Source organism: Solenopsis invicta, chromosome 12, assembly GCF_016802725.1.
Source record: "Solenopsis invicta isolate M01_SB chromosome 12, UNIL_Sinv_3.0, whole genome shotgun sequence".
NCBI lineage: Eukaryota > Metazoa > Arthropoda > Insecta > Hymenoptera > Formicidae > Solenopsis > Solenopsis invicta.
In genome coordinates, this window is record NC_052675.1 from 12906737 (window position 1) to 12918558 (window position 11822).

An 11822-nucleotide genomic window follows, 5' to 3' on the forward strand; every position below is an offset into this window, starting at 1 on the left:
AGCGGTAGACGGAATCTATCTGAAATTAGATTGAAATGTACATTTTTGGCTGCTCTTAATTTTATATATATATATATATATATATATATATATATATAAATATATATTATTATTATTATTATTATGTTTGTATCAGACTAGATTAAGATTGAGATTGGATTGCAATTTAATCAATCGGAGGAAAAAACCAATCTCAATTTTAGAGAAATTTCCTCCAATCGGGTAAATTTTAATCCAATCTCAATCTCAAAGGATGTTTACGACAATTAATCAGATCTCTGATCGGACTTAACAGTGGCACTCAATCTAGGCATTTAAAATTTTCCTAGATTGATCGGAGCCAAGATTGCTGTCTCAAATGTAATCAGATCGTGAAAATTATTTTGTATAACAAAAATAAATAAAAATATTATAAGATACATAAAAACATGTCAAAAAGCTGGTTAACATAAAACTAAAAACGAAACGCAAGTAGGTAAGTGATGTGCTGGAGCACTCCAATACGTTTGACGCTGTCATTATTTCAATTTCTGAGTCATCATCATCTCAATAATCGATTAAGTCATTAATAATAGGAAGTTAACACATCGATAAGTTTTGTTATTTCCGGCAGAGAGGAACCTGAGAGCGGCCCATAGACATAGGATCTATAGACCGAGCATTCGAGGAGTGGGGGCGTGAAAAACTAGAAAGAGATAGCAAGCTTTGGACCACTATTCTGTCTTTGTCTAATGACGCGCGTGGGGAATCTTCACTTGTTTTTTTTTATTTTTTATTTTTTTATTTTGACGTTTACAAACGTAATAAAGAAACTGATAAATTTAACATTAATAAAACTAAGAATAAATGATTTATTTACTGAATAGGAACATGATTTTTAATCAAGCTCCATTGATGGATCATAGAAATCAATTGATTCGTATTCTCTTAGAAAAGTTTTTCACTCTTTGTATACATCATTATGCTGCTTCTAAGAATAACAAAATTAGACGAATAAGATCTAAATTCACAAAACTCATTTTATTTAAAAATCAATGACATATATTATATATATAGATATATATAAAGATCAGCAGGGTTAATTTTTTTATTACTGTTATGCCAGGTGTTTTAAATGTTTATTCAATACTTTACTGTTTAAATTTTAATACACAATTTTACATTATATATAATTCTATATTTTGGCACTTTTTCCAATGCTTTTCAATTTTCCTTCATTCTTTTTTCACATTCACTTACATTTCCCTTTTCTCTTTCCCTAACCTTACCGAGAGTTTCGTTACCTTTACTGTACCCCACGCGCGTCATTAGACAAAGACAGAATAGTGGTCCAAAGCAGGCTATCTCTTTCTAGTTTTTTACGCGAGAACTTTACCCCCACTCCTCGAATGCTCGGTCTATAGATCCTATGTCTATGGAGCGGCCACGGCGGCCTTTTTCCTATAACGCTTCGAAACTCCCGTACACTAGTGACGCACATCTATTCTGGTCAGAATGGGAACTACGTGTCACATCCATTTTGCAACCCGCCGTTAAAAACAGTGTGGATGTTAGCACGGACAACAACCCACATCCATCTCTCGAGAAATGGATGTAGGTTGTTGTCCGTGCTAACATCCATTTTGCAGCAAATAAAATCTGACGCGTATCGCGTATGTTGCATCCAGAATAGGGGTCGAGAATGTGCACAAATGATTAATTACGTCTACTTTCGCGTAATTTTTTATTTATTATAGTCTGAATTATTTACATTAACATTGATATTAATACATATCAATACGTTTATGCCCATATTTTGCACAATCATATTTTTACTTAAAGAAGATGTTTAATAGTAACAGAGAAAATTTGGTTCTTTAATAAAGAAACATTCATTTTACGCAGTACTTAAAATATAATTGTAATTAACATCGCATCATATGATGAAGAAGAAATAAATGTCTTTCCACGAATAAATATACCATCTTTTTATTTTTACATAATTCTTTATTATTTAAATGTCTTCAAATTATGCTTTTGAAAAAATTAGCTTTTTTAATTTTTTTAAATCTTGACGCAACTCTCTCTCTCTCTCTCACTCTTTCTCTCTTTCTCTCTTTCTCTTTTAACGTGATTGTCCTTTAATTGTTTAGGCCTTCAGTTAGAGAGAGAAAGCATCGCGGTGATAGACATGGAGCAAGCGGTGATGTTATCTTTATAGATACTCTCCACTCCCCTCTCGAACCCTTCACGTTTTCCGTGCTACGTTTAGGCCGTAAAATTCAGAAAGAGGATTTCGGACGATTTCTGCGCAGGGACGTAGAGAGACTAGAAAGCGCCCACTCTTTTTTTATTATGTTACAATGGCATATACATGCATACGCATGATTTACAAATGATAATACGCAAGATTAATATGGCACAATAAATAATAATAATAATAATAATAATAATAATAATGTAATAAAAATCAATGAAATATATGGATACTTGAGTATTATTTTTATTCTCTAACTTACAAACGTGAAGATTATTGATCTGATTTTAATACAACCTTTCAACAGTTTTTACAAAATATCACGTAAAGATTAATCAAAACTTTACAAAAAAAATTAATTAAGAATTACCCAGATAGCACGTGGACGTCCATTGGACGTCCAATGGACGTCTGACTTCGGACATTGGGACGTCCTTTAGGTAACCGAATAAAGTCCGACGGACGTCCTATGGCCGTCTTATGGACGTCCGTTTTCTACTGCCTCGGATGTCCACTGGACATCCAAAAAAGGATCTAAAATGGACCTAAATTGACCTAAAAAGGACCTAAACTGGACATAATTTTCAGTACCCTACTATTCGTAATTATTGCTGAAATAAATGTTAAAACTATATATAAAGGAAAAGTTTAGAAGTAATAATAAGTCTGAAATACAAGATTAATTCATATATTTATTATAAAACATTTTTAAAACATTTATTAAACATTTATAAAACATTATATATTATATATATATATATATGCATATACATATTATATAACTGTACACACAAATTTTTAATGTAATAATGGACAGTCTTTCACTCAATTGAGTTTGCACATGGTTTAACTGCAGAAATTATATTTCGTTATTTGATTATACATATGCGAAATAAAAAATAAAAACGAACGTAACATTAAGATATGCGCAGTGCGATCTTTTACAAAATAAACAACGTTCACAACCTTTTAATCTTTTTATCTTTACTATTTATAAAATATCAGAATAAAATCTTTGCACTTTCTTAACGAGTTTAATATTTTTCTATGCGTCGTAGCATAACTAGTTGTAGAAATTTATAAATACATACATATAGGGGAAGGTTGCCGCACCGGCTCTTGAATCACACCACATCGCCTAAAAATTCAACTTAATAAAACTTAACAAATAGAACTTAAAAATATATATTTATTATAATTTAGTTATTTCAAAAGTGGTGCAATTTCGGCAACCTTACCTTACACACGCGCGCATGTATAAATATATGTATGTATGTATAAGTTATATAAGTAACAAAAATAAGAGCAAATCAGTCTTCTTACGTTATTTCGTAATTGAATGAAACTATAAGTGGACTTATAACTTTGGATAACTTTGGATTGAAACTATAAGTGGTGTTTAGAAATCACTTATATTTATATTAATATCTATAAAGTGAAAGTAGTTTCACTGCAATTGTACGTTGTCCGCTATCACTTCTGAAAGAATTTTGATTCCCCTTGTATTAACTCCAGCAGATTTTCTATGGTTCTAGAAATTGTAAGAAATGTTACAATGTCTACAAGAATCGGCGATTTTCATGTGCTTCAAGTTTTTTTCTTTCAGCGTCATATCGTTCTTTAGCCCTTTTTAACCATTTCTGTATGGCCTTCTCTAGTTCTATTTCACTGTACGTCGAATTAGAATATTCAGCACCTGCAGCTGTAACAAAAGAAATTTTATACATGTATATGTAGGATAATATGATTTTAAGAAGGATAAAATAGAAATAAATATAATGATTAAAGATAGTTGTTATTAATAATGTCGCAATTTAATCAAATACGCGATTTAAATAGTTACATATATAGAGCGAATCTTGTCGCTTCAGTCGAATTAATAATATCAATCGTCTCTTGCAAAAGTTCACGTAAAAGGAAAAAACGAACTCGTGGCTAACTCTGAATTTCCGCACTCTGTCTCTGTTTATCTCTTACTCTGTCCTTATACACTCTGTCTCTGACACGGAGCACTGTCTCGACTCGCGACTCACAGCGGACTCCCCCTCGCTCGCGCTCTTCCAAATTCCGACAACATATAAGGTCATTACGATTATCGACCGATAACAATCGATCTTCGATCCCTCGATCCTTGTCCGATATCTATTCTCCTACATATAAATTGATACAAATATACATATATTTATTACTATAAAAATATCATATTAAAATGTAATATATTTTTATAAATACATTTACCTAATAACATTTTCGTAATTCGAAGATTACAAAAATTTTTTTTGAGTTTAGCACCTAACCAACTATATTGTTGTGCAAGTTCATTAGTAATCAATCGGCACAAACTTCGTTTGATAAAATTGTAAGGAGAGGTGCCTCCTATTTTACATGTTTCGGTAGTCTGTAACAAAAACTCGTACATTACAATACAATATTTAATTCTAATTTTGCAAAATTTATACAGAACATATATATGTATTTTACCGAGCGTTTAAAGTTCTCTTCAGTTCTTAAAAATTGCTCCACGGTCTCAATATTTTCTACAGTTTTTAACGGTAGATCAAAAGAAGAATAAATAGATCTTATATCCTGCTGTTGGTTGTTATCCTGATCTTGCCGCAGATTTAAACCGGTTATGACATTTTTCATTTCTCTCAAATCGTCTACTATCTGCCACAACTGAGTTCGAAAGTAGCCTTGCTGGCGAATAATTTCTTTGAAATAGTTTGCATTACCTGTAAAAGAAGAATATTAATTCTTAAAATATTCATCTTTCTATCTAACAATGATAATTTTTAATTCTTAAAAATAATACATACAGCCATCATCTGGAGTGGTTGCGGGGAAAACATTATTCAAATTTATCTGTGTGTCGCATACATCATAATTGCTATTTAGTAAATTACACGTTGATGTACTTGGTGTTTGTTCGCTAACTTTGGTAATTAAATTTTGTCCGGTTACTCCATTCGTGCTTACGTTTAAACTCTTCTTAATATTAATAGATTCTAAAAAAACAATATTATATCTACAACTTTACGTTACAAAAATATGTGGTTCTATCTTTTACATTACTTATTACAATTAAAGTATACAGTTGCTCAATATTTTATTTCAATAAAAATCAAAATTTTGTATATATTTATTTTAATAAATAGAAATTGAATTATTTTATTGTTTTACTTGATTAATAATTATTTTATTTTATTAATGTACCTGTTATTTGCGGAGGTTTTGGAAGAGTGCTTTCAGACTCGTCAGACTCTTCACTAGAGTCTGCAGTCCTAACTTTTTTTTCACCACTTTGTTCTCTGAAGAAATAATTTAAAATATAAATTTGTATATATTCTTTGTAAAATACATTTTAACATTATACAATAAACTTTAATATTTATATAATAATTGTAGAGAGTAATTTTTATTTATAAAACAAACCTTTAACGTGTTTCTGTTTTGTCGGAGCGTTGTTTTCCTGATCGCTATCACTGCAGGTGTCACTCACAAACAACGGATTTCTTGTCCTTTTTCTTTTTGTATCCTCAACTTCTGAGTTTAAATCGGATGTACATTCAGCCTTTTTTGTTTTTTGTCTTGCCACATTATAGTCATCTAAAATTATGTAAATGCTTATATTCCAGCGAATAATAGCAATAATATACGTATATAAATTCACTCCTAGAAAAATAATATTAATTTAAATAATTTTTTTAAGTAAAATGTTACTGACCATATGTGCTGTTCCGAAACGTAATGATATCATAAGATGGCCAACATGTATTTCGTTCTACGTTTTTTCTAATTGCAGCGATAATTTGTTCATATTTAAATGGAGGCCAATAACATTTGCTATGTTCTATCCAAGTTGATGGTACTGCTTCAACAGTGTTATCTGCTGTAAATTTAATAATTGTCCACGTCGGTTTGGCCATTTCTGGAAAAAAAACAAGAGCACAATTTTCTTTTAGACAGTGACTAATTGTACACGTAACGAACACGTGACGAACATTTTTAATATTAGGATTAGCATCTTTTCTCATTTTAGTCATTATATTAATGTATTAAAGTTAGCACATATTGTAAATATTATTAAAGATTATTTTTTATGTTTAATCACTTATTATTTATAAAATTATGTTCTCCAAGTCATGAAATTATGTTATATAAATCACTAAGTAATATCCTTAACAAAAAATCAATATTAAAAGTTAGAACAAATTGTGCAAACAATTAACCAAAATAATCGTCTGTATTATTTGAAATAGCATTTTTTTCAAATGACTTGAATATTTTACGTACAATTTTACATGTAATTATCATACAATATGTATTCGTTAATTACTTTTAAACTATAAATTTATCAAAATATGTATATAATGTATATAATGTATATAATGTATATAATAAATATATATATATATATATATATATATATATATATATATATATATATATATATATATATAATGTATATAATCAAAATATGTATATAAATATAAATTATGTATATAAAATATGTATAAAAAAAGTAAAAAAAGTTAAGTACAAATACAGTCATAAAAAAACATTTAAACTTAAAATAAATGCACTTTTAGAATATATTTATAATATACCATGTTAGTCATTATAGATATGATGTGTAGCAAAAAAAACAAAGAATTATTAGTCTATAAGGCAAAGTAAATGATTGCTAAATGTAGCTGCCTATATTATGTGTAAATATAATGTATATATATTAGTCTGTAATAGAGATATTGTAATATTACTTAAGTAATTTATATGAAACAAATACTGTAGCAAATCGACCTAGTAACATGAATTACATTTCCTTCTAATACAGTGAATGAAAGAAGATCTAAATAGGTAATCACACAATTTTGATTAAATTAATAAAAATATAGACTGGATGACGATAAACATAGATTATATTAAAAATATTAAAACAAAGTAAAATTAAAAAATGTTATTAATACTAATAAAACAAAAATTCTTTTTCTTGTCTTACTTTAATAATAATTTTTGTGAAGATTGTGAAATAAACTGAACAAATTTCATATGATATTCTCGATATAAATTTGTAATTATTAGCAATAAATGCTTTGTTTTCTATAATTGTGCATGTAATAAAGGAAAAATAACGTATTTATTTTTATATTTTAATCTAATACATTTATGGGCGACTTGGTCCAAATTCCAAATCTGTAAATTGCCAAGATCACAGACTTTATAAATATCGAGTTTTGAAGATTTGCATGGATTGATATAAAAATCTTTAAGTGTCTTATACTTATTTCCAATTATAATATTATTCTCGTCATTAGAAGCAAAATTTGAGATAATTATAATACTTCCATCCAACAAACAACAACAATTATCAGGTTCTTTAGTTGTTAATAAAAATTTGTCAAACACAACTTTACTAAATTGATTACAATTACGACAATTTATAAGCGGACCATTAGAATGCGGATTTAAAAGTTGAGGTTTATTACATTGTTTTGTGTTTAAATTAGGATTAATATAATTATTTTGTTCACTTATCCGACAAACAATTTGCTCTAAAGGCTTATCACTTTTGCGAACCATTTTTAATATAGATTGCATATAATTCTCAAATGGGAAAGCACTGAATTGTTGCAATGTTCCGAATTTTTTCACATCATCACAAAGATGTAATAAATGATGTGTATTATGCGATGCATTTTCTTTACCGTACAGACTAATAAATGTTTCAATGTAGTATCGTAATAATAATTTTGCATATTCTAAATATAGTTCAATGTGCTTTGGATTGGATAAAATGGTGGCAGCTGCATGTAAAGTTACAAAATTTAAATATTTATCACGATTTAATACAGATTTTAATACAACCGGTCCCGTATATAATAAAAATGTTCTAAATTCCGTGGCTTTCCACCTTTTACTTTCTGATAACGATCTTGATTTTCTATTAAAATCACATGGTATATTATATTTTTGCTTTTCTAATAGAGTAGATATTATTAATAGTTGTTGCGATGATAATTTAGCAGGTTTTTTATGACACCATAAAGAAACGACTAATTTTTTTACTTCACCCAAGAATAGTAAGTGCATTGGATCTGATGGGAAATCATATACCATATCTGTATTTGGAAGCAATTCTAATATTGATGTACCCGTATGATGATCTGGCTGCGATTTTGATCTGAATTTTTCATCTGTTCTTATATTAGAAATTTCTAAGTACGGAAAGCACACTCTATTAAAATGATATTCTCCTTTAGCTTCACATTTTGTACATGAATAATAACCGGAATGACCTTTTGTATATTTTATAAAAGATTGAGCTGGTACATCACAAATAAAAGCTTTAATTTTAAACGGATAGATTATTCCATTAATTCTTATACCATGAGTAATTAAATCTTGAGCTTCTTTTACAAAAGAGTACAAAAATTTATTAGCATCTGCAGGTTTTTCATATCCGTGATAAATTCCAATAATGCCTACATTGCTGTAATTATTAACTAAACTGCATAAAATAGGATAGACTTGACTCCCTGAACTTTTAGACAAAGGTAAACCGTCGATATTTATAATAATTTCAATTATCTGTAAATTTTGAGAATACTGAGATGCAAGTTTTTCCACGCAATAATTTATTCCAAAATGATAATAGTAGCCCGGTTCGACATTATCTGTATTTATTTTTCTCAATGTGCCTAATAAAGTACGAGCATCTCGAGGAAGTTCAGGATATTTAGGCTTTATATATGCCATCAATTCGTTTAACGCAACATGAGTTATTCTATTTCTAATAGCCCATCCTTGCAATTGTGATGTAATTTCATTATCATCCTCAGAAACATTATTTAAAAAATTGCGATTATCATCATTAATGCAACAACTATTAATATCATCTACCTTATTATTTTCATTATCAAATACTTCATTATTTATTAATTCGTAAGTATCAGTATGAATGTCTCCTGTTACTGATAACTTATTATCAAATTTTGTATTTAAATCAATTGTGTTTACAAGTTTATCTCTTTCACTACATGATGCATCACTAGTACTCGAAACTGAAGGTGGACTAATATAAGTGAATGAAGGTAAATCTTGAATTGCTTCTACGATATTAATAGATGCATCAGTTATCTTTTTTGCACGTTTATAATATTTCTTATTTGTATTTACTTTAGGCATTTTTAATTATTTAATTATTTTTAATTATTTAATTAATTTTAATTATTTAAGTATTTTATTATTTTTAATTATTTTTGAATTATATTTGTATTATACTTAACTGCGTCAAGTGTTGATCTTCTTAGCCATGAAAATCTATTTCAATCCATGTAATTCTCTTCAATTAAGATCCGAAGAAGTTGCACGTAGAGAGATCCGGAATTCACGAGCAGCCTAGATTGTAAAATGCTGAAATGTTCGCCTGAAAAAAATCGATAAACAATATTTTAAAAGCGACAAGTGGAGGCAGCAGTTGGGACGACAGTGAATTGAAGCAATTTAACCTTAGAACAATTAAGTATATATGTTCTAAGGCAATAACATAGACTTAGGCTACATTCCAAAACATCTTCTACGAGGAAAAATTTAACTCGATATACGATATAGAGTATACGTTACATGTATTTCGAGTAAAATTTTCCTCGGAAAGAACGTCTTGGAACCTAACCTTTAACCTATTATGCAAAGTGCCCAACATAATAGGTTAATCAACGCCGTCATATTTATGTATATATTTTTTACACACAATTTTAATAAAATGTACTTACTGTTTTATAACAATAAATGGAAAATTGCTATCAAAAAAACGTAGAACGAAATTTAGAACACGATTAAGTCACAAGCACAAAGGCGGTTGCCGATTTTTCGATGAGACGATACTGGCGAGACCAGTCATAGAACTTTTCTATGAGATCAGTGATGATCAAGGGCCGGTTTTTCTTGCGCATGCGCGACTATGAAGGAGTAAATTCAGCCCGTGTTCCGAAATACAATGCCTGTACTAAAAGTCTATAAAATATAAACGTAAATTATAGATTTTCAGTACTAGCAAAATGCATATCAGAATAAAGCCACAGTCATGTAACAGACATGAGTACTAGACTTGGCTTACTTGACAAAAGGATATAGGTAAAGAATCATGCACTTAACGTTCATAGTCATTTGGCTGCACGCTAATGACGCACTTCCCGATTAATGCCGAGATCGAATGTCCTATAGACGTTTAAAAATGGACCATTAATGGACGTCCAAAATTGGACATACGATGGACGTCCATTTCATGTCCATGGACGTGCGGACGTAAAATGGACCGGAAACGGACCTCCATAGGACGTCCTGTGCTATCTGTGCATCGCCATCATCATCGCCATTATCCCCATCATCGCCATCATCGTCATCATCATTGCTATCATCGCCATCATCATCGAGATCATCGCCATCATCGCCATAATCGCCATCATCTCCATCATCGCCATCATCACCATCATCGCCATCATCGCCATCTGTCGTTATTGTGAGATACAATTGATGTGCAGGGAACCGTGCAAAAATCAGGGAATCTTGAATCGGACCAATTGAGATAGAAATGCAACTTGAACTTTTATTAAAATTATACTCAATGTACACTCAATGGGCTAGCGCCTGCAAGAATACAAGTAATTCATTTCTTGCAAACTAAACTAAAAATATTGCAACTTAGTAATTAAAAGAATATTACTTGCTATGCACTTGCACGTATAAAATTTTGATTTATCACGCTTACGATTAGACAAAGAAGAAGAAGAACGATCGTACACACAGTGCATAGAGATACAACAGTACGCTAGATAGTCTCACGAACTAACAAAGAATTATCATTGCCATCTACAAACACTTAAACCCAACACTCCTCCTTAAGTAGTTTCTTTCTTAAGTACAGGAAGGGACCTTTACTTAAAGGTTTTGTAAAGATATCAGCAATTTGTTCTTTGGACTTAATATATACAGGACTTACAGTATTGTTTATATGTTCATTTATAAATTTACGTTTAATTTCTATATGCTTTTTACCTTTAGTAACCTTCCCTTCTTCTGTATTTTTTAACATGTGAATAGATGCCTTATTATCTATATATATATTAGTAGGTTTCGATTCATTTTGCAGTTTTAACTCTTCTATAACTCGTCGTATCCAACAAACTTCTTGTATGCCCAATGTTACAGCACGATATTCTGCTTCAGCCGACGATATTGCAGTTATCTTCTGCTTCTGAGTTAACCACATGATAGGACCGCCGTTGTCGACTAGCAATCCACTTGTAGAGCACATATCAGCACCTCCTGAACCCCCGTAGTTTGAGTCTGTATACACACGTAACTCCGTGTTTCCGTTGAAGAAAATGCCATAATTATCCGTTCCTCGTAGGTATCTGAATATGCGTTCAATTATTTTCCAATGACTGACCCTTGGCTTATTGATTTGACGACTTACATAGTTGACCGCGTAGCTTATGTCTGGTCGAGATATGGTACTGAGATATAACAGACATCCCACTGCTTCACGAAAAGGTTTGTTAGACAGTACTTGATCATTTGTTACTTC

The 11822-nt window shown here is 30.2% G+C and overlaps 1 protein-coding gene across 2 annotated transcripts; it reads right to left on the bottom strand.

Annotated features, from left to right (window-relative positions):
- Positions 1-2955: 2955 nt before the first annotated feature.
- On the bottom strand, positions 2956-10123 carry LOC120359211. 2 transcript variants are annotated; one of them, XM_039455987.1, is made up of 8 exons: positions 10009-10123; positions 9523-9662; positions 5961-6164; positions 5669-5842; positions 5053-5241; positions 4718-4968; positions 4475-4634; positions 2957-3938 (listed from the first exon to the last, which is right to left on the bottom strand). In XM_039455987.1, exons 3-8 carry the CDS (start codon positions 6160-6162, stop codon positions 3796-3798), a joined length of 1119 nt encoding a protein of 372 aa, XP_039311921.1. In that variant the 5' UTR covers positions 6163-6164; positions 9523-9662; positions 10009-10123; the 3' UTR covers positions 2957-3795. The 2 variants fall into 2 exon arrangements, with proteins under 2 accessions (XP_039311920.1, XP_039311921.1); XM_039455986.1 differs by lacking the exons at positions 9523-9662; positions 10009-10123 and having other exon boundaries at positions 2956-3938; positions 5961-6334.
- Between the last annotated feature and the right edge of the window lie 1699 nt (positions 10124-11822).